This window comes from Oncorhynchus mykiss, chromosome 1 (genome assembly GCF_057628025.1).
Source record: "Oncorhynchus mykiss isolate SJ-2025 chromosome 1, ASM5762802v1, whole genome shotgun sequence".
Classification (NCBI taxonomy): Eukaryota; Metazoa; Chordata; class Actinopteri; order Salmoniformes; family Salmonidae; genus Oncorhynchus; species Oncorhynchus mykiss.
In genome coordinates this window covers 62,932,826-62,959,697 of record NC_143022.1, presented here as the reverse complement: position 1 = coordinate 62,959,697, position 26,872 = coordinate 62,932,826, and the positions used below count along the sequence as shown (strand labels likewise).

Sequence of the window (26,872 nt, the reverse complement as noted above, 5' to 3'; positions counted from 1 at the left end):
AGAAAATTGTAAAAAAAAAATTAAGAAAAACCCTTGAATGAGTATATGTGTCCAAACTTTTGACTGGTACTGTATATATATTTATTTATATTCTGAAAAAGAAAACAATACTGGCGTAAATCAAAAATACAAAAAAATTGTTGAACTTGCCTTTCCTCACTATACGAACCTGGCCAAGATTTAAATGTTACATGAATGGTTTGGAAAACTCAATCACTAAATAATGGTCAAACGTTTTACTCCGATTTTAGAGTATAATCATGCAAACTCAAACTACATGCACGGCTATTTGTTTCGTGGAAGATTTTGCTTGTCTTGTTTAAAGAGTGATAGAACAAAATAACCCATAAAGATAGAAGAAGAAGAAGAAGCAGCCTCCACAGATCATGAGTGGTCTTGCTGATATAAGCACACTAACAATTTAACCCAGTGACTCAAAGCTTCAATGAAGTCTTCACTTTATAACAGTATAACTCGATGACTCAAAGATCCAATTAAGTCTTCACTTTATTCATATATATGAACTATGCACAGCATGCAGAACATTTAATTGCGAAAGATGAGAGCGATAGAGAAGAGAGAGGAGGACAGATGAATAAAGAGAGAGAAACAAAAAGAAGATACAGGGAGAAATATAGAGACAAATAGATAGAGAACAAGATAAATAGGGGGAGAGAAAGATAGAGGAATAGAGAGAATAAAAGAGTGTGAGTGCTCGAGCCAGGACTTCTGACATTATCTCCCTCCTCCATGTCACCGGGGTGTCTCCCTCATCATTAATTATTAACCCAGTACTTTGTGGTAATACATAATTCACCATCAATTATTCATGCTAATGTGTGTGTAGTTGACTTAATTGTGTTATTGATTATCAAAAGTAATTTCCTGAAAATCCTCAAGGACTCAAATTGAATCAGCCTAAATCCTGGTCTCTGTGTACTCTCTCTTCATGCGATTAAGTTTTCTCAATCTGATTGGTTTATGTCTTATTAGCCGATCTGGTGAAAGACAACACAGAAAAGAGGTTTAATATATTTTTTAAAGGCTAAATTAATAAATCAACTATCACTGATGAACCATGAATGAGCCTCTGGGTTTAAAGGCCCATCGTTTTGTAAATATACATTTTAGTGTTAATAAATAGCATGTATCATGTTTAATGGGCTATTGTAACCTGGCGATGCGTCTCGAGCGAGAGAGAGAGAGAGAGGAGGTTATGAGTGGTGTTCTCTAGTTTCTCCAGTTTTAAGGGAAACTGATGAATAATGGATAGGAGCAGATGGCCGTGGCGGTAGGCAACAGGAGAGACTACATCTTTAATTGTTTTAGAGAACATGTCACAACAGGACTAAAGTGATCCAGGGTCGGCTAACGCTAGTAATGCCACAGACGTGCTAACAGACTGCTATTAGCAAAAGCCCTGATATCAACACCACTGTTGTGTCATCATATCTGTTAGCCTACCCTGTTAGCGTAGCCAAGGGACCACAGAGCAACATTAGCTTCAACTGTGGCACTTTAACATCGATGTGAAAGCAAATACGTTGATTCATGTACACTGCCACTGTCAGTTAAACGAGACATAAATAAATCAGTAGTTAGCGTTCTCTCTGGCCGCTGGCTTAAAAACCTGAACACGGATGACCATGACTCCAGTGAAAACTATAGAAGTGTCAATATTTCACATTGTGTTTTTACATATGTTTTAAAAAAAGAGGAACATAACATGTTACATTGTCTGGTGACTTTCTGTAACACAATACCCTAATACACAGGGGAGAGCGTGTGGCCAAGATGAGAGAGAAGGGGAAATGCCTCAGATTCACATTATTAGCCAGGGTGGTAGTCTCCATCACACACAGTTTATTCAGAGTTCATGTAGAGTCCATGAGCTACGTACAGTACGTGTGCTTATAAGGGGACCGCAACGGCCCCACGATATTCAGCAATATTCACCCACAATAAATAAATCACAGTCATACAATATCTTGATAGTTGAATCCATAGAGTATGATATCTGGGTAGCCACTCCTCTCCCTGCTCCAGTAGTAATAGGACTAGGTCCATAGTTGTGCTTTAGGAGGAGTAGGTAGAGGGAGAGTAGTTGTAACAGGAGGCACATTCACACCACAGGAGTTTTAAGTCCCAGTCCTTCCGTCTGTACATCCACACTGTCTGCACGTCTGTCTCCTCTGGGCGGCGACACAGACACACTCACTTTTTCTCCAGTGGTTCCTTGGGGCAGAGGGGGTGTTTGTCAGACCCGGTACCCTGAGTCGGGGTCTTGGAGCCTGGGCTGGGAGCCTCGTCTCTGGAGCCTCTCCCCACGGCTCCAGAGACTCCCAACACTGATCCAGATACTACTCCCAGGGCAGGGCCCATCCCAGGCCTCGTCAACCCAGCACCAGACACCCCAAGCACCGACATGCCTCCTACTCCAGTCCCATGCCCGTGGCCGGCCCCCAGCAGGTTGGCTGACTGTAGCACGGCCTCGGAGTGCTCCCGGGCCTTCATCCTCAGGGCTGCCACACTGGCCGTACGGTTGCCCTGACAACCATAGGGGGGCAAGAAGGACAGGCCCATGGGGTCAGGAACACAGCATGAGCACAGACCACCTCCTGGTAAGACACACACACACACACACAGGGTCAGGATATTGTTTTACAGTAGAGTATGTCCATCATCACTACCCTCCTCCTCTAACCATCAAGTGTGTTAGTCATGTTAACTGTTAGCTGTGCTAACTTACCCTTCATTGTGGCAACATGTGACAGAGCCTGGGCATAGGTGGCTGAGTTCAGGAGGGTTCCTGGTAGACAGGAGGGGAAGAACGGACCACCAGGACCCACCGCTCGGTTTATACTAGAGGGAGAGAGAGGAGGGAGGTTAGTTTAAAATGACTTCGAGAGGAGATTATGGTTATCCTGCAACTGAAGGAAAGCGAAGAGGAGTAGGGAGGGGAAGAGGAGTGAGAGGAGGGGAAGAGGAGTGGGTTAGCATTTGTGGTGACTTAATCACATTTGGAAGGTCCGAAGTAAACAACAAGCAAATAGGGGCTGGTCTGAGACTTCAGCACAGACAGCTGTACACTCAGCACCCTGCTTTTCAGCACCACATAACAGTGGACAGCGGCTGTATTGTTACTGGCCACTGGGAGAGAGGGATTTAAGCACAGTGGACTGTTGCTAAATCAGGATCCCAAATTGGAGACATTCAGCATCACATGACAATGGACTGCTTCAACATCACTGGCCAATGGGAAAAGAAGAGGCCTAACTCTGTAGGGGAAGCCTCCCCACAAACTCTATGCTAGACTATACAGCCAACCCTGTCTTCATACACCTATGTCCTTGTCCCTGTTCTCTTACCTTTGCTGCATCTCCAAAGGTTCCTTCTGTTTCCTGCTCTGATCCACAGGAGACTGGGAGTTCAGACTCCTGGACGGAGGAGTGCCTCCCTCGTTCATCTGCTCCTTCCCTCCGTCAGGGTCTGTACTCCCTCTCTCTGTCTTTCTCCACTTGGCCCTGCGATTCTGGAACCACACCTAAACAGGAGAGGAAGTCAAAAACTCACTGTTGCGCCATGCAATCTCTCTCCCGTGTACAATCTAAAGTAGTCCAATGAATACCTGCTTTTGTGATGTATATTGATTGACATGTTACAAACCCAGACCAGCATCTTTGTAGTTATGCACACAGGAGCAGAAGGTAAGATTCAGTTGGTCAGAAAACAGACAGATTTTATGAACCATGTCTCATTACCGAAATATGGACAGGGTCTATTGTGTCTTGTCATCAAATCCATCAAAAGGATATGTCATTTTTGGATCATGATAATATCAAGATAAAGATGTCGCTGTGTGTGTGTGTGTGTGTGTGTGTGTGTGTGTGTGTGTGTGTGTGTGTGTCAGACCGAAGCTCTCTGCCTGAGTGACTTTGCACTGCGACTTCTCCCAAACTTCACCCACCCATAGTCTCCAGCCCGCCACATACTGCCAACTTCTATATCCTAATTGAAAGAAGGTCATTGCCTATAACAACATTTAATTGAGCAATTTTTCATTCTCATATTTTAATGACTTCCCACTGACAGTCAGGGCGCTTTAGAGAGAGAGCTGTGATGAAGTCGTTTATTCCCCTATTTAGTGATTGTTTGACAACATCAGATTCGATTAAGACTGCACTCCCACACGCATTAATCATGATGTGTGTGAATGGAATGGGGTGGAGCAACTGTGCGGGACAGAACAGTCACCATTGTGCAAAAGCCTAGGTACAAGGACGTCAACAACCAAAAAAACGAATCCCATTCAGTCAATGTACGAAAAAAGGACAACAGTTTAGTTTAGTGTCAGGACAACAATACCGCTGCTTGTTGTGATTGTGAGGCAGGCTATCTCACCCCTGCACCTTACAGCTAAAGAGTCGTGATCCCGTCTCTCTGAATGGCTGGTAATTGCTACATTAATCTCCATTTGGCACCTGCTTTAAGGAGGGGGAAACCCATTGACACGATACAATAAAGACGGGCCAACAACACTACAACAGAAAGGACATTTATTTTCTAATAATAATGTAAGTTTAATATCCCTGCATGCTGCAGCCGATTCATGTTCAGATTTAATAATAGGAATGCTGTAATCGGATTAGACCGGAATAATTTGTTTACAATCCCTAATTTACAGCTCGGGATTCCATTATCCCGCGCGCTGTCGGCTTTAAGCAATAGTAAGATGACCCAGGGGAAGCAAAGCCGAACTATTATATTTCCTACAATTAGATCTGCGCTCACAACAAAACCCAAAAGCAAATCTGGAATGCAGGAAATTACATACAGGACAAACTGAATTGAATTACAACTTGCCAAGTTTATAACCACACATATGTGGAGGGCAGGGCAGTTATAAATTGCCCCCAAAATAATAATAACAATGTAAAGGGGTGGGTGTGTGTGAGCGCGTATTTAATGCTGTTTTAACATTTGTATCAACTGCCCTCTTTAAAAGCATCCCTTTTTCTTTTGTTTTCTTCTTCTGAGCTGCGGAAATGGACGCACATGTATGATGTGTTTTTTTTAAATGTACCTTTGTTTTGAGACGCGGACAAATTAGTGAAGAACATTATCACTGGTTAATTATGAATGACCGATTAATCAACCTGATCTAATATTCACCATTATGTTGATGTTATTAAAGAGCATCGGGAGAATGACAGAGTGCCTTAATTTACCCTCCTCTCTCTGGTCAAACGTGCTCTCGGAGCCCACTGCCTCATTTCGGTGTGTGCGTGAGCGTGCGTGTTCACCTGGACACGCGCCTCCGTCAGGTTGATCTTCATGGCCAGTTCCTCGCGCGTGAAAACATCCGGGTAGTGAGTCTGCGCGAAGACAGCTTCCAAAGCTTCCAACTGAGAACGACAGAAATGTGAGATTAAGACTTTTAAAGTGATGTGAGTTTATTATTCACGACACTACACACAATGGTATATTTATGTGTGTGTGTTGGTTTTCGAACGAAATATACAAAAGATTCCTGTTTTGGTAAGTGCCCTAGCCTACTTTCAGAAGCGATAGGCCTATATATTGGCCTGTGAATAGCGTAACTAGGCAACAAAATGCTATTAACTAGAATAAGTGCAAGTAATACGGAAGTGATAGGCTACATTTTATTATTACGGCGGAAATAATGAGAAGCATCATTATAATAATCGTTAATAATAATCAACAATATTATGGAAATATGTGGCCTACATTTGTATAAACTAGCTAGACTAATGCATGGTTTTGCTCACATAAGATTAAATTCGTTATAACCAATGTACAGAGTGATATTTTTAAGCAGTCCAGAGTTTTATAATTGATTGCTACCTGTTGTAGAGTAAATGTTGTCCTATTTCTACGTTGTTTTCTCCGCAGAAAGCCGTCATCAAAATCACCTGCTGAGGCATGGTTGGCAAACCCGTTGGTGTTCACTGAAAACATAAATCATCGAAGAAATGTTTCAATAAAAACACTTGTTTAGAGAAATAAATTGAATACATTTGTGTTTGTTTTCAGTCTAAACCTGACATAGAAACACTTTGCAACGAACACATCGAAATGAAAGGATCAAGCAGGAGTTCATTTTTTCGGATGTCAGTAAATAGGATGGCCCATTGAAACGGACTATAATCTGCTTGTATATTCCTCTTATTAGACCCATGAAACATTGATGTCCCGGTCTGAGAGGCATGACACCCAACATCTGTGGCCGCAGACGGGACAACACACCCGCCTCAGCCCCGGGGCTAACACACACACACACACACACACACACACTTTAAACTAGGGTGGGCTCATAAAACAAACAAAAATACGCTATTAAAACATGCTTTTTCAAAAACAAGTATAATCTTAAAAGGCAAGCAAAAACTCGCGACAACCGCTTAAAACATTTACGGAACATGCAGTAATATATTTATATATATATAAATACTATATAACTGTTAACTTGATATATCAAGTTAACAGTTGTGTAGTATTTTACACGAAATGATGCTAACACATAAATACACACATACTTTATTTACCACAATTAAAAAAGTGGATACAAATATGTTAATCAGATGTTTACAGTTTTCATGAGTCATAACCCTTAAACCACTCTTCTTACAGGGAATTCCGAGGTAGCGTCAAGCTGCAAATATTTGAACTCAATTGCAAGGAAATAGAAGTTATAGGATGTAGCCTACATTTATTATTTCCAAATCAAAACTGTCAACACATTCTAGCCCATCTATGGAGAAGCGGTCCCAAAAGTTGCAGTATTAGGCTATGGTCTACTTACACGTATTAGTCCGACAGCATTCTCCATCCAGCTGAGGGGGACAATGAAAGTAAAACATGATGGTTTTATGGGCTTTGTTTATCTATGGAGCTGTGTACGAAAGCCCGATGTCACTGAGAAATCTGAAAAGAAATCAAATAATTTCAGTCGCAAATCAGAGAATAACGAGTCAAGATGTGTCCAAGCGGTCTGCATCAATATTTGACAGTGGAACGGGCCAAAATACAACCATTGTAAGCCTAAACAGTGTAATTATTACAATGTTCATATTAATGACAAAATAGAAGAAAAAAACTCCGCAAAACTCCCTACTCTTCCCCCGAAATTAACGAACAATAAGTAGTTTGCGTAACAAAACAAATTACTAGGCTATAAAACACTGGAATAAAACATGAAATAGCATGCAATGTGCTCACACCAAAGTTATTAGCGGAGATGAATCCTCAACAAAATTGTCCATAAGGATGGGACAGGGTAGCGCTCACCAAATGTTATAAAGAGACACATCAGAAATAATGCTTAGATGTCTCTTGCAAAAAAATGTAATAAATTATAGTAAATTGTATGAAACATGTAGCCTGTCTATGATAGAATATTCCATCTGTCTGTCATACCTGCTGTGTATTTGTCTTGTGCTGGTCCAGGGCGCGAGGAGGAGAGGATGCTGAGGACGCGAAGAGTTTCCTGTATGTCTGAGGGACCGGCAAATCCACTTTAACAGTCACTATCTCTCTCTACAACCTCTCTTACTCACTCCCCTCTTTCCCCCACACCATCCCTATCTGAGTGTATCTACTCTGCCTTTCTCTCTCTCTGGGAGTGTCCAGATGTCTTCGGCGAGTTGAGGCTTTCAGCTCTTGCTGCCTTTAGAATCTCACGCTTAATTGGTTCTAATCGGATTACCGCGGCTTTGTCTTCTCACTGTGAGTGGGACCTCTTTCCCTCCCTCACTCTCTCTCTCTCCGTGTGTGTGAGAGAAACATCAACTCTCCCAGGTATCTGAGAATTCAAATATTTTCCCCTGCAGATTATTCCGCTGTTATGTCAGTGGTTATTCCCTGACCATAAACACACACACACACACACACACACACACACACTTTATTTGGTTGCTTCTATATTAAAAATCTAAGATGACTTCTGTTGGGTTTGAGATTGACTGCCAGGCCGTTAATTGCTCCTTAGGTGGGTTACCGGGTCCACTTTACAACGGGCTGCGCATATCATAACATTCACAATGGCCAGAATTTTGATTTTCTTCACAGCAAGGGGTCCCACGATTTATATCGCTTCCACGGATAAACGATATACCACGGGACCATTTCAATTAGTTTTAAAGCGCATCTGGGACATCACAGCACAGACGCTGGAGTCTCCACGGAGAGACGAAATGAGGCTCCAAACTGCACCTGAAATTTGAAAGAGGAGGGTGGGATTGGATCAACGCACATAAGGTGGAGAAGCCGGTCTAATGGCAGGTAATTGGGTCTGTAATATCGTTACAGTCGGGTAATGGGCAGTTACGGCCCATGCGCTATTAAGTGCATCCCCTGTGTGCAGCATTTATTATATTAAAAGGGGGAATAATAATGATATTTTGGTTATTAAATGCATGTAATTAATTTATGCACTGCTGAAAATAAAGTTGTTATTACGACTTTCGACTAAAGGGAAGGAGAAAATTGAAATCAAGTGTATTACTCTTAGAATTGTTTTTTCTAATAGTATAGAGATATTTAATCTATGTGTGTGTGTGTGTGTGTGTGTGTGTGTGTGTGTGTGTGTGTCAGTAACGACCCTCTTTATCATGTGAAGTCTGTCAGTGTAAACTGCAGCTTTCTCCCAGTCACTCACTTACAGTAGGACTCAAACACAACAATAGCGTTATCTGGCAAAGAGTACGCTATTTAGCCCCTCTGAACATCATTTGCGAACTGAGTGCCAAACGATTTTACATGTAGAATCGCGTGGAAAAAATGTCGGCAGTCAGATGTCAAGGCCTACAGCAAGCAGGTGGTGCCTAAAACACAGCGTGCTAGATGATTGGCGGCTGAAGAATGCTAGAACCACGTTCATTGTGATGTGCCAAGGATACTGTGAGTTTCCCTGCGTTTAAGCCCTTGTTTTACATGCCCAGACTCAGATGAACTCCTGGATACCATTTTAATGTCTCCGGACATTGAACATCTGGACATCTGAAGGAAACTAGTGGTAGTTCTGGGAGCCAATGCTAACTAGCATTAGGGCAAAGACTGGAAGACTATTCCACGTTGTTGTTAACTTGTTCTAGAACCCAAGAGCAAAAAAGTAGACTATCAGAAAATAATTGACTAACTTCATATGAATTTATGGTCATGAATAGAACATATTTCAATCAGAATGGTTATTAGCATAACCCTCACTCTCAAAAATAGAAACACAACAATTTCAAACATTATACTGGGTTAGTTCATATAGGGAAATCAGTCAGTATCTGGTGTGAACACCATTAGCCTCATGCAGCGCAACACACCTTCACATAGGGTTGATCAGCTTGTTGATTGTTGATTAATGGCACTTCAATGGGACTCAGGATCTCACCACAGTAGCACTTTGTATTCAAATTGACATTGATAAAATGCAACTGTGTTCGTTGTCCGCAGCTTATGCCTGCCCATACCATAAACCCACCGCCACCATGGGGAACTCTGTTCAAGGATTACCGCAGACAACATTGGCATCAGCAAACCGCTTGCCCACACAACACCATACTCACTGTCTGTCATCTGCCTGGTACAGTTGAAACCGGGATTCATCCGTGAAGAGCACACTTCTCCACGAGCACGCACTTGAGCTTCCCTTTCTGGTTACACGTTACCCGTGGTCTGCGGGTGTGAGTCCAGTACTGCCAAATTCTCTAAAATGACATTGAAGCGGCTTATGGTAGAGAAATACACATTCAATTCTCTGGCAACAGCTCTGGTGGACATTCCTGCAGCCAGCATGCCAATTGCATGCTCCCGCAAAACTTGACATCTATTGCATTGTGTTGTGTAACAAATGTTGTGATCTGCAGTTTAGAGTGACCTTTTATTGTAATCAGCACAAGGTACCCCTGTGTAATGATCATGCTGTTTAATCAGCGTCTTAAAATGCCAAACCTGTCAGAGGGATGGATTATCTTGGCAAAGGAGAAATGCTCAGTAACAGGGATGTAATCAAATTTGAGCACCAAATTTGAGAGAAATAAGCTATTTGTGCGTATGAAAAACTTCTGGGGTCTTTTATTTCAGTTCATGAAACATTGGACCAACACTTTACATGTTGCATTTATGTTTTTGTTCAGCATAGTTGCGCAGGTCTACTTATTGTTTTTGGAATTGGGCCATAGGTTTTTGCCGAGCTTCATTTGGTACACAGGAAAAGCTATGCTCCAAAAGAAAATCCTAAAGTAAAGTATAATAGTGCATGCTTTTAATTATTTGAGCTCAAAAGAACTAAAGCGGTCAATCTGATTCCATTTTGGACAAATCAATACATTTCTCCCATGTATGCCGACACGGGAAAAAAAAAGCTGTGTGTAGTGTTTCTACCGTTGATAGTCAAATGCACTGTTCATAATAACTAATATAGGTTAATAGTGATTGGGTAAAGTCATTGCTCAGCGGTTGTAAAAGGCAGGTGTGATTTAAGGAAGCCCCTGTGAGCTGCTACTGCTCATGAGTGTCGTAGAAAGGGGGATGAATTGATTTGAAAAGAAAAGCTATTTTGAAAGATAAATTATGAATAAATATTTTCAAAACAGTATAAGTATGTGGTTGGAATTATACAATTAGAAAAAAATAGGGATCTCCATAGACTTAGAAACAAATAAATACACTATTCACTAGATTTCATGGATGATTTATTCCTTCATTATGAAATGCAGTCATGTTGTCTGTCTATAAAAGCTGGCATCTACACATTTCTATCTATCTACACAACTGACAGATACAGCAATCTGGACTCGGGTGTAGACAAAACAGAGTAAATGTAAATCCGGGACACTGCAATTGCTATGATATGTTATGTTTCGTATTGGTATGTATTAATTTGTGGATGTCCATCTTCCATTTCATATGGTATGTTATGAATTACAATTCGTAGGATGTATTAAAGTTGCTAATTAGCTAAAATGCTAAAGTTGTCCGTGATAATATTAGAACACGCAACCTTTGGGCTGCTATTTTTTGTGTTACACGCTCACCCATCTTTAGTTTTGGCCTTAATTAACCTTCTGTTTTATGTAACCATACCAAACAAAACTAAATCACACTAATTTGCTTGTCCCGGATTTACGTTTACTATGTTACGTCTAGCCTATGAGACCATGCTGGGTATAGAGCACAGGCGGCCAGTGGCACCTTAATTGGGGAGGACGGGCTCATACTAATGGCTGGAACTGAATCAACGGAATGGTATCAAGCACATCAAAAACATGGTTTCCATGTGGTTGACACCATTCCACTCACTCCATTCTGGCCATTATTATGAGCCGTCCTCCCCTCAGCAGCTTCTTGTGGTATTGAGGTAGATCAGATTTGATTACGATGTCAGTTATTACAATGTCATAATATTTCACCACAATCTCCCCTTGGTTTTAGAAAATCAAGTTGTTCAACAGCCTTAAAAAACAGGAAAAATCAAGTCGTTACATCTTGGGTCGATACAAGAGAAGATAGTATCGGAGAGCATTTCAATTGACCTCCCCCCTTGATACTCCCAAGGAAATGTATGAATGAACGCATCAACTTTTGTTTCAATATTCATTCTTCCAAGAGCAGCACAAATATTCATTTTGGAATATTTCAAAATCCGACAACATAGCAATGTATAATACCACAAATATCCATTGTATTACTAATATACACTGAGTGTACAAAACATTTGGGACACCTGCTCTTTCCATGACAGACTGATCAAGTGAAAGCAATGATCCCTTATTCATGTCACCTGTTAAATCCACTTCAAATCAATGTAGATGAATGGGAGGAAACAGGTTACAAAAATGTTTAAGCCTCAAGACAATTGTGACATGGATTGTGTGTGTGCCATTCAGAGGGTGAATGGGCAAGACAAAATATTGAAGTGCTTTTGAACGCGGTATGTTAGTAGGTGCCGGGAGCACCAGCAACGCTGCTGGGTTGTTTATGCTCAACAGTTTCCTGTGTGTATCAAGAATGGTCCACCACCCAAAGGACATCCAGCCAATGGCAGGCCAGTGGTCTAAAATGGGTCACAGATGAAAGAGGACAAAGAAGGTTGACACGAATTGTGCAGAGCAACAGACGGGCGGGAAACAGTTAGTCAACTGACAGTCCAGTACAACATTGGATCCCAAAGACCAATAAAATAATGCACAACTCGTCGTACATTGATACGAATTGGGTAGAACAGCCGACAGACAACCTTATAGAGTTGCGGCTGCAGTGGGTTCAGGAACAAAAACACTGGATACTGGAGAATTGGAAAACATTGCATGGTCTGATGAATCCGGTTCCTGCCATTTAATGCTGATGGGAGGACTAGGGTATGGAGAAAACAACGAGTACATGCATCCATTATGCCACGTGTCAACATTGCACACAATGGGCCCATTGGTAAAAGTGGAGCAACATTTCAGGACATCTGAATCAGGTTTATCCATTTTCAAATTGATTTTTTTTTAGCACGATAATGCCCCATGCCACAAGGATAGGATTGCATCCCTGTGGAATGCTTGACACCTTGTAGAGTCCATGTCCCGACGAATTGAGGCTGTTGAGGGAAAAAGGATGTGCAACTCAATATTAGGAAGGTGTTCCAAATGTTTTGTACACTCCATGTATATTGTATTTTTCCTTAGAGTCAATCTCTGACTACTATCCTTCAAACAGCACTAAGCATGACATCACTTTCCTATGGTAATGAAGAAACCTAAATGAAAGCACGCATTTCTTAACATTGCAAGGTGGATGGATACTCATTCAAAAGATATGACATTTTATTCAATGTCGATTTTTATTGTGCTTCAAATGCAAGAAAGAATTTATGGAATATTTGTTAAATGTTTACATTATTTTAAGGCTACTTGAAAAATACAATGTTCAGACTGGTATGTTGACAATATTGGTCTTACAGTGAAAAAAACATTATTTGTGCCAATTGAGCTGAGCAACGCGTTTAATACAGAGTGCTGGTGAGTCCTTACTCCACCCATTCCATTCACTGCAATGCAATTCACAGCATATGAGTTACAATATGGGTCTCACAGTGAAAAAAGTAGGGTCTGTAGAATCTGTATGGTATAATTTCATGGGCATTGAATAATACGGAGCGTTGCTGGCCTTTTACTACACCCATTCCATAGGACACAATGCACATCGGCAGTCTTTTTTACCCCTCTAAGCCAATATGTAATTTATAGGCCAACAGTGTATTGCGTTGGGACTGTTGGAATGGGTGGAGTAAAAGTGCTGGCTGGGTATGTAGACTCAGTCCCCCCAAGAAATAAAACCCTATTTAGATTCTACAGACCATATTGAGTAATCCCTACCCCACTTTTACGGTGGCATTTTATTTCTTCTCTATAAGCCAATATGTAACTCATTTGCTGTGTATTGCATTGCAGTGAATGGAGTGGGTGGAGTAAGGACTCACCAGCACTCTGTATTAAACTCATTGCTCAGCTCAATAGACCAATTTAAGTTGTGTAGACGACTAATCCAATTACATATACTTGTATTTTACTAAAAGTGTATTTCTTTACGTATAGCTTTCAACATACCAGTGTTGGTGTAAACTTTCTAAAGAAATGCTGGTATAAATACACTACATGGCCAAAAGTATGCTGGTCAAACATCTCATTCCAAAATCATGGTCATTAATATGGAGTTGATCCCACCTTTGCTGCTACAACAGCCTCCACTCTTCTGGAAAGGCTTTCCGCTAGATGTTGGAACATTGCTGCAGGAACTTGCTTCCATTCAGACACAAGAGCATTAGTGAGGTCGTGCACTGATGTTGGGTGATTAGGCCTGGCTCGTGGTCGTCGTTCCAATTCATCCAAAAGGTGTTCGATGGGGTTGAGGTCAGGGCTCTGTGCAGGCCAGGCAAGTTCTTCCACACTGATCTCAACAAACCATTTCTGAATGGACTTCGCTTTGTGCACAGGGGCAGCCAAGAAGAACGTGTTCAAACATTCATTCATTCCTTGTGCTGTTGAACTACTAAATGCAAAGTCAATTGTATCGGTACATGTACTTATCTATCGAGTGCAGTTGGGACAGTGCTCGTTTGTGAGTGAATTAATTAATGTCTTCCATGTTGTTAGTGTATGCAACATGATGGACTGACTGGTTTAAATGTGTATGATGTGAGAATGTATGTGATTATTTTAATGAAGGTGATACCAAAGAAAAATGTCCATCCTGGATGGACTATAAAGTTTTATTCTATTCTATTGTCATGCTGAAACAGGAACGGGCTTTCCCCAAACTGTTGCCACAAAGTAAAAAGCACAGAATCTTCTATGTCATTGCATGCTGTAGCATTACGATTTCCCTTCACTGGAACTAAGGGGCCTAGCCTGAACCATGAAAAACAGCCCCAAACCATTATTCCTCCTTCAGAAAACTTTACAGCTGGCACTATATGCATCCGGGCAGGTGGCGTTCTCAGCAAAGTCGCCTCTTCACTGTTGACGTTGAGACTGGTGTTTTGCGGGTACTATTTAATGAAGCTTCCAGTTGAGGACTTGTGAGGCATCGGTTGCTCAAACTAGACACTAATGTACTTGTCCTCTTGCAGTTGTGCACCGGGGCCTCCCACTCGTTCTATTCTAGTTAGAGCCAGTTTGCACTGTTCTGTGAAGGGAGTAGTACACAGCGTTGTACGAGATCTTCAGTTTCTTGGCAATTTCTCCCATGGAATAGCCTTCATTTCTCAGAACAAGAAGAGACTGACGAGTTTCAGAAGAAAGGTCTTTGTTTCTGGCCTGTAATCAAACCCACAAATGCTGATGTTCCAGATACTCAACTAGTCTAAAGGAGGCCAGTTTTATTGCTTCTTTAAATCAGAACAACAGTTTTCAACTGGGCTAACATAATTGCAAAAAGGTTTTCTAATGATCAATTAGCCTTTTAAAATGTCAAACTTGGATTAGCTAACGCAACGGGCCATTGGAACACAGGAGTGATGGTTTCTGATAATGGGCCTATGTAGATATTCCATAAAATAAATCAGCCGTTTCCAGCAACAATTGTAATTACACTGTATTTCTGTATTATTTTAATGTACAAAAAAATGTTGCTTTTCTTTCAAAAACAAGGACATTTCTAAGTGACCCCAAATTTTTTAACGGTAGTGTAAGTGTTCGTGAGATATATTAGCATGTAGCCCAAACTGTTCAGACGCTACAGACAGAAGTTGGCAGATCATCTGTACCGACTTCAAACGAGTCCCAAGACGCTTGTGGGGGTCGTAGAGCACAACATTGTGTTCGTGAGAGTTTCATCTATCCATATAGGGGTAACAGTTTGTAGGGCGTTCAGACGCTACAGACATTTTCGTGAGAAGACTGATATTTTGGAATGTCTCATGGTCTGACAAACACAGCTCTAGCTCTGCCACCTTTCACCGCAGATGCGGAAGTGCGACATCGGCGGATTAAGACGTGAAAATCGTCTCTATGGGGTTAAAAATAAAAGTACGTCAAATGATCAAGACATTTTCTTAAAAGGTGGTTGCAATGCCGTGAAAAACCGTTGTACTGCATATTCCCCAAGTTTAACGTGTCTTTGTAGGGGGACTCTTATTTTGAATTAAAAACATCTGCATAATTTCCTGCTGCCACAATAACAGTATTCGATTTCTAGCTACAATGTCAGTTACATGTAAAATGTCTGAATTCAAGTAGATCCCAGGTATAAACAAATAAATATGACATTTTCATTAATAGCACCCCCCCAACCCAACTACTACAGTAACTCAGGTCCCCTTCTCCCTCTTTTTCCTATCTCCTCGCCATCAGTCAAAATTATTTTTTTTTTAGCCTCAAGTTCCTCTCCATCAACCCAGACTTCTCCTCCTCTGCCTCACCCTCACTACAAGTAGTCAGATGTGAGTCTCCTCTCCCCTTCTCCTTACTCCCATTATCTGTAGTCAGGTTTAAGTCTCCACGTCCCCTCCTGCCCCTTTGCCCTGTGGAAGTTACAGATGTTTCGGAGTAGTTCTCTGAAGACAGGGGTCTGGGTGTGGGTCAGTCTGGGGGTGAAGTGGTCCAGGACCTCCTTGGTGCTGGCCTGTCCATCCACAGCTCCCTGGAATGCCACAAAGTTTCTCAGCTCCACCAGGAGTTCATCGTGTTCCGTAGGGGGGGCAGGAGGGCCTGAGGGGATACGGGCACCCCCCTCTTCCTCTTCTCCTTCATCCCCTTCTCTCTGGGGCAGGCTGAGGTGGTTCCTAGCTTTCATGCAGGCCAGTAGAGTGGAGGAAGAGAGGGGGGCCGTAGTAGAGGAAGAGCCTCCCACCTCTACCCCTTCTCCACTGAAGTGACCCCCCGGGATGGGTTTCCTAGCGATGGTTTTCTTGATGATGGCAGCGTCCTACACAGATAAAGCAGACATACCGGGTTACAACAGAGAACAGAATAATGAAGAACATGGAGAACAGAGAATATCTGACTATATGTTTCAGCAGGGTCATGTTCATTAGGCACCCAACAGAGGTAAACAGACCGAAACATGGAGTGACTACCAGGACGTGTCCAATAAGAAACACACATTTCCATTTCCATCTGCAGGTTCCATCAAGTTGAATTTAAGACTTTTTAAAGACCTGTTCAATGCCAATTGAAATGCAATTTAATACCAATTGAGGTCTACGTGTGCTACAAACCTGCTAATATTCCCATATTTCTTCACACCGTCACTAATAAAAAACAATGTGTAGGCTAACCATCTTCTGATGGCATTCACAGTGCTTTAATAAAGATGTGCAATAGACTACTGAGATGGTATTCAAATAGCTTTTTTCATCTAGGCAGGAATGCATGACTCAAGATATTTTGATGTGCACTGCAACCTAATCCTGTGATTGTAATGCATTTTAGGTTGACAATTAGTCCATTGTCATATTTTACAGTTAAAATAGGTCTCTATTTTTTGTTCAATAGAGATTAATTTTCCTACATCTTTACGTGCACTAAAATCACAGATTAATATATTTGGTGTTAATTCACCTGGGTAAGTGGAAAATAAAAAACACATTAGCTAGATCACTACCTCGAAGTATAATTTTCACTGGAAGTAACCATGTTTTAATCTAACAGTAAAGTAATGATTAATTCCCCCCCAAAAAACGTCGCTGTCATAGCCTAATACCCAGTGAGGCCAATGCGCTCGCAGAGGCCGATGAGCTCGCAATGGACAATGCTAATTTTGCGTGCTCCGTATCGCAGATCCATATCTCGGTTGTAAAATAGACAGCTGAGAAATAAAAAAACAATATACCTGCACAAAGCTGAGAACATCCTCTCTTCAACTGTGATGAGTATTACCAGGGCCTTAAACAAACTTTTTTTCTATACCAGCCACTGTGGTTGGTAGATAAAAAAAATCTCGCAGCAACTTTGATTTGTTTTTGGCATAATTACACAAAGATACACAAAAAATGATGAGCATGCTTAGTAATGTTTCTAAAACAAGACATTATTAGTAAGAAATAATGTGGTATATTGCTTGATTTAATATAATATTCTGTGACCTGAGTCACAGAATCTGACAAAACACTTTAGCTGCCCCTTTAAGGTAACCTTGGTAACAGGGCTGCTGGAGTCATCACATGTTCCCGTGAGAACGTCACTAGTTGAGGCCAACAATGTCTCTTTTTGCTAGCAGCGAGAGCAAACTCAAACATCGAAAAGCAACCTAGCTTGTGAACAAAACAATGTAAATTGCCAAGAAACACGAGGACAAAGTCTCACTTTAGTAGACTTCAGAGTACATTAGACCAACTTTTATGCCTGTGCCCAATAATTCTAAAAACAAATCTTTCAGTGCTCACAGCCCCCCAGACAGGCAGAGTTGCTGTTGCAAGGTGGGATAGCTATAACCTTAGGATTCAGATTTCTTTGTGTATTAGTAGATATGAAACAAAATGGCAGAAATACTTTGAAAACAGCTACTGCAGCATTTATTTTGCTATAAAATCACAACACACACTTTAAAAAAAATTAAACACTCACACTGTAGAGCCCGGAGAGTTACCACACGCCAACGTGGCTGGTGAATTAGACATTATTACCCACCAATACCAAAATCTACCTGCATTTGTCAGGTGGCGGGTGTTAATTTTATGCCCTGAATATTACACAGGATTGCTGTGTTTTTCTTATAGCTAGAATCAGAACACTTTTTTTTTCTCCAAAATAAGTGCAGTGGAAAAGGAAGTTAAAAGTGGCTCGCTCATTATCACTGCAGCAGGTCCTGGCGAAACAGGAACATGGGCAGACACTTTCATTAGAGGAATTATGAAGACAATGCACTATACTGTTTATTTTGCTGTGGTGGCAACAATAAGCAGCTGCACAACATTGCGGAAACACAGTCGTCTCCGGTTGAATTTTTTAAGACCATTGAAAACTGACATTAAGACATTTTAAAGGCCTTTCATTTAGCTAAACTAATTTAAAAAAATACATTTTAAGGATCAGCAGACACCCTGTGAAAAACATTTTATTTTGTGTGCCCTTATACAAATATGTTGTCTACCTCAGTGGTGTTGAGGTGTGTAGTTACCTTGCATTTGTCCTGAGCTGGGACAACTGTAGTAGGAGGAGCAGATAGCAAAGGATTTTTCTTCTGACCAAACCTCTTCCTGTAGACACACAACCACCCACACACATATTCAAACTACAATACCCATAATCCTCCACTCAATGTGGAAGTCTACAGTGATAGCCTGTGTGTGCGTGTACCTGGCTGGAGCTGGGGCAGGTTGGTTGTAGGGCAGTCTACAGTGTTGTCTGGAGACCTTCAGAGCTTTCAAAGCGTCTTTAGCTACTCTGTTAGCTTCAGCTTCCACCAGGACAAAGTCTGGGTTAGACGCCTCCATGATGGAGTCATGCTGCATCACACTGTGGATACCTAGAGAGGAGAGACCGAGAGAAGAAGGTTAAAGATGCACTGTGTAGCTTTACTTTACCCTGTGATTGTAGGACAAAATCATTAACACAAATTGTGGTTTAAACACCACAAACAAAAAAACACACACACAAAAACAGTTTGGTTCATGTTAGTTCATCTTCTACAGTTTAAACGAAGAGCTTCACCTTCAGTCCAACAAAACTTCACCTGGCAAATAATGCCTCATGTGCAGAGGTACAAAATTTCTTGAAACGCGTAAAGGAAAGTACGATAACACTTTATAATAACTTTCCTGAATAAGCATTAAAGCGACATAACTACCAACAAAAATATATTTCATTACTTGTAAACATGTATTAACATAAAAACATACCCGACTTCTTGAAGAGTTTGGCCAGTACATAGTCGTCGCTCTGTCTCTGGTCCTGTTTCTCTGGCTGCTCCTCACGCTCCTCTTGTCCTTTGTAGCTCCTCTTCTTCACCAGGTAAGAGATGCGATGACCCTCGACCTTGGCCTGTTTCTGATTCCCGTGTTTGTTTTTAGGTCCTTCTACTGTCGAGTCACAGTGCTTCCTCTTCTCCCGGTGTTTGTAGGGACTGGGGCCGGGTCCTTGAGACTCTCTGTGTTTGTGTGGACTGTGTTTGTCTCGTTGTTTCTGTGTGCTGGGACTGACAGAGTTAGTGTGTGAATGTTTGTGTGGGTTTGGGCTGGTCACGGGTGAGTCTCTGTGTTTGTGGGTCAGAATGGAGTTTTGGTCTCTGTCTGGGTCTGTGAGTATATGAGCATTGCTTCCCTCCTCCCTAGAATGCTGTGTGTCACATTCTGTCTGGGACTGTCCAATAGGAATATCTGCCTCGCCCTGGTTGGCTTCCTCGCTGTCCGTCAGCCTGTTGTTCTTATTGAGAGAGATGTTACTGCGAAGGGGGGTGGTCCTGTCTCCAGGCTGGGGCGATGGGGAAGGGATGGCTCCACCTCCAGTGGAGCTAACATTGTGATTGGTTACAGAGTGTCTATGGTTAGACCTTGGTCTGACTGGCTTCTTAGGAGCTTGGACATCAGAACCCGTGCCTACACAATGAGTGGAAATAAAAATGAGTGGAAATAAAAACAAACACAAAACCAATAGGAATAGACAGGCGGAACCACGTGTGTGTGTGTGTACCTGCAAATATAGCACTGGTCTCAGTGCCCTGCGTCCCGTCAGGGTTAGATAAGGTAAACAGCTCGTAGATGTCGTTGGACTTGAAGAAGCGTCGCTGTTTGGGGTCCTTCAGAATGCGGTTGGTCAGGAAGTGTTTGAAGATTTGCCTGAAGGGAAAAACACCAGAGGTGAATATTAACACAGTCTCTCCCTGGTGGTGTTGGGAGGAGAATCTAAATAGTTCAGTTTATCACAGGTGAAGAGCTACTTGAAACGTGGACACAGTAAAAGGTCCAGAAGCCCTGTGGTCGGTCAGCTGTTTGTTCACCCGCACACACAATTGCTAATAACCTATCCGCAATCGCCCGACTATATGTGACAAAGTGAAAATCTGAAGCCCCGACCCTAACCCGATAATATAGAAAATGCGCTGTAGGCTACAGTCAGATGGTGGGATGATTTTGAGACAGGTTACTGCTTATAATTTCCAACTTTTTGGTAGGCTATTTGGGAGTCAAAATGTTGCCAACATTTGGTGTATAATTTTACTGCAAGAAATGCTTCATTCTGCAGGAGTTAATATGCGAGAGGTTATAGATCAACAGTTAGTGTCCAGATTTCAGTGTCCATTTAACCCGTCTGAATAGTAAGCTACAGTTCCCCTTGACGTGCCATAGGCCTATTTGACAACCTGTCTTGTGACTGTGGAATTTGTATAGTGCTCTCACAACGACACACATAACATAGCTGGCACTGCTATCAATATATATTTTTTAACCACTTCACCAAATCTTTCCCAAACATGACTTTTCTGGCCCTCGCTTCTCTTTAACTTCAACTCTCCATTTAACATAAATTGTTACATTGATGCATTAAACTCAGACATGGTTCTTTCTGCCTAAATTTTCCCAGCAAGTGTTCTATGCCACTAGGGGCTCTAAAACTACTCTTATACGACCAACAAGCACGCTTACAAGACACTCCCTTGGCCTCCCTTCGCAAGAAGTGCCCGTGACACACTCAGTGGAGAAGTGGTCCAATGAAGCAGAGGCTACATTTTACGGGACAAGAAATGTGTTTCGGGACTTTGCCAACATCGCAAGTTTCACCACCCCGTCACCGGCTTCATCAGAAAGTGCACCGATGACGTTGCACCGTTGTCCCTACAGTAAAGGTCAGATGTTCTCCCAACCAAAGGCCCTGGGTTAACACTGAGACACATGTTCAACTAAAGGACAGAGTCACACTACACATAGGGCTATTGCAGCCAACGTAGTTAACCGTGAGGCTAAGGAAGTAGCCACGGTCACATGACGAAGTCCCGCTACAACCTCCGTAGAACCACCAAACATGCAAAAAAGACGATACAGGAATAAGGTGGAATCCTATTGCACTGGCTCCAATGCTCAATGCATTGGGCAAGGACGAAAATGCATTACGGATTATAAAGGACAAACCAGCCAACCGTGAGCTACCCAACGATGCCACTCTACCAGATGATCTTCAAGCCTTTTATGTACTCTTCATTGACAATACCGCAAGCCTTGCATAAGGGCTCCCGCTGTTCCGGATTACTTGCTCTCCGAGGCTGACGTGAGTAAGACCTTTAAACGCGTCAACACTCATAAGGCCACTGAGCAAGACAGAATACCAGAGCACATCCTCAGGGCAGGAGCAGACCAGCTGGCAGGTGTCGTAACGGACATTTTCAACCTCCCCCTGTTCCAGTCTGTAAATCTCCACATGCCTCAAAATGACCATCCATCGTTCCTGTTCCCAAGAAATCTAAAGTAACCTGCCACAGTGCCCTGTAGCACTCACATCTGTAATCATGAAATGCTTAGAAAAGGCTGGCCATGACACATCCACACCATCACCCCAGACACCCTGGAGCCACTCCAGTTTGCATACCGGCTCAACAGAGCCACAGACGACGCCATCTCAATTGCACTCCACACTGCCCTTCCCACTTAGACATGCAGGGGAAAATCTTATGTGAGAACGCCGTTTATCGACTATGGCTTAGCTTTCAACACCATAGCCCCCTCCAAGATTGTCACCAAGCTTGGGTCCCTGGGACTGAACACATTGCATCACTGCCTGGTGTGGCAACTGCTCCACCCTTGTCCGCAAGGCCCTACAGAGGGTGGTGCGGACGTCCCAGCACATCACTGTGGGCGAGCTCCCAGCCATTCAGGACATACACACAAAGCAGTATCTGAAGAAGGCCCCAAAAAATTGCCAAAGACTCCAGCCAGCCCTGCCATAGACTGTTCTCTCTGCTTCCGTCCAACAGGCAGTACCAGAGTATCAGGTCTCGGACCAACAGGCTCCAAGAGAGCGAGAGCCTCTACCCCCACCGTGGACTGTATGCACTGACAGTGCACACGCTCACAGGTCTCACCCGGCACACGCATACACTGACACTCACCACCACGCACACACCCACCACTTACGCTGCTGCTGTATTGTTTACTATTGTGATTTATCCATCCTGCTACCAGTCACTTTCTCCTAATCCCTGCCTACATGTACACATCTACCTCAATTAATGCAGTATACCTGCACCTAAAATGTATTTCTTATTTTTGTTTTTATAGTTCTCCTATTTTGATATTGAATATTGCACTGTTGAGAAAGGGTTGCAAGTTAAGCATGCCACTGTACTTGTGCATGTGACAAATAAAACTTGAAACTAGAGCGTTTGCAACGTCAGCGTCGCAGTTTCTTTGGGAAGTCCATATACGAAATTGTATGCACGCAATACTGTAAATCGCTTTGGATTGAAAGCATCTGCTAAAATGGCATATTATATCATAATGGGGCCTGAGAAAGTAAATGTTACCCTTCTTGATGCCTTTGGCAAAATGCAGCGAGCTCAGATATATGCAAAGTCTGTATTTTAACCCCTCAGGAAGTGAGGGCTGTACCTTGGTGAATGGCTAGTGATATGAATATAGTGTCCCTCCTTCCCTTCCTACCTGTGGTAGATCTTCTCCTCAATGGTCCCGGCGGTCAGTAGTCTATAGACAGTCACCTCCTTTTTCTGACCGATCCTCCAAGCTCTCTCTCGAGCCTAGAGGACAACAACACAGGGACATGGGGGTGAGAGTGTGATAAGAGTGTGAGTGCGTGTGTGCGAGATCCTCCACATAAGCGCATCGAGCCTAGAGGACAACAACACAGGGACATGGGGGTGAGAGTGTGATAAGAGTGTGTGAGTGTGTGTGTGAGATCCTCCACATACGCGCATCGAGCCTAGGGGACAACAACACAGGGACATGGGGGTGAGAGTGTGATAAGAGTGTGTGAGTGTGAGAGATCCTCCACATACGCGCATCGAGCCTAGGGGACAAGACAATAGCAGGAGATTCATAGTTAGGCAACGACTGACTGGTCACAGATATGTATGTGTACCATGGAGTCTGTCGACCCTATGGTCAGCGGTGTGTGTACCTGTGTGTCAGTGCTAGGGTTCCAGTCGGGGTCATAGATGATGACTCGGTTGGCTCCGGTCAGGTTGACTCCCAGCCCCCCCACTCTGGTGGTCAACAAGAACACAAAGATAGACTTGTCCTGGAGAGGAGGAGAGGACAAATTGGGATATAATGGTGGTCAAAGCATATACAGAACAATTTCTTATACTACTTTTTAAAAATCACTCATCAGGACACGTCTGATCATGGGACCATATGCAAAGATACCCAAAGAGACTGGGCAGCAGGCTAGACAATATGCCGTTTCCACACTAGCCCCCAGCGTTAAGATTTTTTACTGAAAGGTCTTTTCACACTACTGAGCCGAATCGAGACGATCCAAACCTAAGCTATACTGAACAGGCCTGACTACGCGTCAACCATAGTTGCTGGAAGCATGCTGAAAAAGACAATGTGAAAAGGAAATATCTGAGCCAGCACAGTTTGGTTCAGGTCTGCAAGAAAGTGTGAAAAGGGTAGAATTGTAGACCCTTACTTCGTTGTATCGAGCGATGAGAGGCTGTCTGGAGGCGATGGTGGTGGTACCATCCATTTTCACATAGGTGTAGCCATTCTCCCTCACAAACACCTCCAATATCCCCAACATCTAGAAAGAGACGGCGCGAGAGAGAGGAAGAAAGAGTTATGGATTAGGCCTAACAGGATTGTCATATTAATATTCTATGGAACTTGAGACCCCCCCCCCCCCCACCACCAACACACACATACCTGTCTGGACTGTGTGAACAGCAGGACTCTGTGTTGCTGTTTAAACCAAAGTCGGAGCAGTGATTCCACCACCATCAGTTTGCCGGAACGTTTCCAGAAGCCAAAGTGTTCCTCTTCAGTCAGTTGGTCCTCTGGTATACCCTTCAGGATCTTGGGACCCCCAGAGAACAGGTCCGGGTGGTTACACATCTTACGCAGTGCTATCAGGCCCGAGAACACCTGGAAATGAAGTATAAAAACACAATATATAAATGCATTAATAAATAAAACAGTCACTGTGAACTAGGAGGATAGTGTTCCCCAACTTTGTGGTAGAACTGTTTCATTTGTCAGTCGATGTGTCACAAGATAGCTCACAAAACTTAAGGTTGATCATAGCACAAAAACATTTGGTAAACACAGCATTGATTGATTTGTTGCATCTACCTTGTTAGGATCTACAGAAAGAAGCAAGCTAGAAAATAATATGCTTTCCAGTCAACAACATTACATTTGATTATATTTCCATGATCATATTGATGGTCCCTTTAAACAAACACATTTTCAGACTAATTATTTCCATAAGGGTCCTAATGAATGATCCGACATAACTAATTCCCTGCAGAAGGCAAAGAGTGCGTTGTGTGTTTGCAGTGCACTAGCCAAGTGCTGCATTAGTAATGTGGGTTAATGGATTCAGAGACCACATCAAGGAGAGGACTGACCACTGAGAGTGTGTGTGCGCGCGCACAAGGAAATATAGAGCAGTGATGAAGAACGGTTGGTGTAAAAGCCTTTCCTCGGGTCAGAGATACACTCAAAAACCACTGTAGAGCATTCCTCTGACCAGGCATCAGTTATCATACCACTGACCTTACATATCCTAATGTGAATGACACACCGAGATAACATACAGGTCCCTATAGAAAGCTTTAAGCATGCATCATGTCGAGCAAAACCCATAGAATGGCATATCTCAACATTATAGACCATCTCGGGTAGTACTCCAGTGTTTGTGTTAAATAATGAATAAGGCCCATCTTTTTCCTGGAAGAATAACCGACTTAACCTGAACTAGGTACTCGTCTTTCAGTGGGATGCCAGAACGTGCATTTCCAATCCAGATCATAACTTGAGATATATTAGCCCTGATCCACCATCCTGACCACTGCACTTTTGTTTCGTTTTCACAGTGAAACAGAATGTAAGCTCGCAAGATCAGGATGGTCGAACAAAACAATATATTTACATGGGCCTTAAAATGAAAATAAAATCAGCCTGTGGTTACAGCACAATAATTTGTATAGACAGACAATTGACTTGACTGTTCAAAGCCAAAAGGTCAATCAATCAAAAAATGTTGATAGATACAATTCTCTGATCAATAACAAAAGAGCCTCAGTGCAGAAAGAGGAGGAGGAGAGCCAGCTAAGAGGTAGATGAGAGGAAATGGAGAGGAGGGAGAGACTCACCTGCATATCTCCATTCAGTATTTGGTAGACCTCTTTGGAGTCCAGATAGCCCTGATACACCTCACGCTGCGCCTCTGTTAGCCTGCAAAACAAAACCTGGAGAAACACAAGCCTTCACTTTAAAACCCCTTGATGAAACAAGTGTGTGAGCGGAAATCAAAGACAAGAGGTTTCAGCCTAGAGGCTCTGTCCCGAGGGAGACAATTAATGAACTGAACAGAATAGTGTGTGTGTGTGCGCGCGCGTGGGGAAATCTGACCGGCAGCATTTGAATTTAATGGACATTTGAGAAATTTCCCAGACCCACATGCATTGGGTGCGTTACCTGATTAGGGCGTCCACTCACGGTGCTCAGAATGACAGAAATCACATTTAGGTTATGGGTACTCATCTTTTTTTTATCTCCCCAATTTCGTGATATCCAATTGCGATCTTGTATCATCTCTGCAACTCCCCAACGGGATCTGGAGGCGAAGGTCGAGTCATGCGTCCTCCGAAAAATGACCCGCCAAGCTACGCTTCTTAACACCCGCCCGCTTAACCCGGAAGCCAGCAGCACCAACGTGTCGGAGGAAACACCGTTCAACTGACGACCGAAGTCAGCTTGCAGGCACCCATCGCCCAAACCCTCCCATAACCCAGATGACGCTGGGCCAATTGTGTGCCGCCCTATGGGACTCCCGCTCACGGCCAGTTGCGAGATTGAATCCCAGGCTGTAGTGACGCAGCAATACTGTGATGCAGTGCCTTAGACCACTGCACCACTCAGGAAGCCCATGGTTAGTCATCTTAACAGAACATGCAACGGTGTGCACTTCTTACCGAATTCCGATGCGCACTTTGAAGATGTTGGAATAACTGCCACAATGTACTTTTCCTCAGCCTTTCCTCATGAGGACTGCAGATGTGGCTAGGACAATAAATTGCAATGTTTGTACTGTGAGACGCCTAAGACGGCGCTACAGGGAGACAGGACGGACAGCTGATCGTCCTCGCAGTGGCAGACCACGTGTAACAACACCTGCACAGGATCGGTATATCTGAAAATCACACCTGCGGGACAGGTACAAGATGGCAACAACAACTGCCCAAGTTACACCAGGAACGC

General features: G+C 42.9%; 2 protein-coding genes across 4 annotated transcripts in view; both read right to left on the bottom strand.

Annotated features, from left to right (window-relative positions):
- Positions 1 to 489: 489 nt before the first annotated feature.
- On the bottom strand, positions 490 to 7,648 carry drgx (dorsal root ganglia homeobox). Its single transcript, XM_021606368.3, has 7 exons — positions 7,438 to 7,648; positions 6,824 to 6,945; positions 5,866 to 5,969; positions 5,304 to 5,405; positions 3,369 to 3,544; positions 2,750 to 2,862; positions 490 to 2,618 (listed from the first exon to the last, which is right to left on the bottom strand). Exons 2-7 carry the CDS (start codon positions 6,879 to 6,881, stop codon positions 2,215 to 2,217), a joined length of 957 nt encoding a protein of 318 aa, XP_021462043.1. The 5' UTR covers positions 6,882 to 6,945; positions 7,438 to 7,648; the 3' UTR covers positions 490 to 2,214.
- A 7,438-nt stretch (positions 7,649 to 15,086) lies between these two features.
- ercc6 (ERCC excision repair 6, chromatin remodeling factor) overlaps positions 15,087 to 26,872 on the bottom strand; it is a 53,115-nt gene continuing 41,329 nt past the window's right edge. For all 3 annotated transcript variants that reach the window (XM_021606358.3, XM_036981155.2, XM_021606349.3), the window contains exons 15-24: positions 25,765 to 25,860; positions 24,314 to 24,532; positions 24,081 to 24,191; positions 23,565 to 23,684; positions 23,090 to 23,184; positions 20,130 to 20,275; positions 19,340 to 20,035; positions 18,798 to 18,966; positions 18,619 to 18,697; positions 15,087 to 16,425 (exon numbers count right to left, since the gene is read on the bottom strand). In XM_021606358.3, the coding sequence (XP_021462033.3) occupies positions 15,973 to 16,425; positions 18,619 to 18,697; positions 18,798 to 18,966; positions 19,340 to 20,035; positions 20,130 to 20,275; positions 23,090 to 23,184; positions 23,565 to 23,684; positions 24,081 to 24,191; positions 24,314 to 24,532; positions 25,765 to 25,860 (2,184 nt within the window). In that variant the 3' untranslated portion in view covers positions 15,087 to 15,972. The remainder of the gene's footprint in view (positions 16,426 to 18,618; positions 18,698 to 18,797; positions 18,967 to 19,339; positions 20,036 to 20,129; positions 20,276 to 23,089; positions 23,185 to 23,564; positions 23,685 to 24,080; positions 24,192 to 24,313; positions 24,533 to 25,764; positions 25,861 to 26,872) is intronic.

What these genes read in the sequence shown, in the direction of transcription:
- drgx (XM_021606368.3), bottom strand. Translation starts at nt 6,881, where the DNA reads ATGTTTTACTTTCATTGTCCCCCTCAGCTGGATGGAGAATGCTGTCGG. An exon ending in TGACGGAGGCGCGTGTCCAG is followed by an intron (nt 3,545 to 5,303) that starts GTGAACACGCAC and finishes TCTCCTGTTTAG; the next exon opens with GTGTGGTTCCAGAATCGCAG. An exon ending in CCTTTGGAGATGCAGCAAAG is followed by an intron (nt 2,863 to 3,368) that starts GTAAGAGAACAG and finishes CTCTCCCTCTAG; the next exon opens with TATAAACCGAGCGGTGGGTC.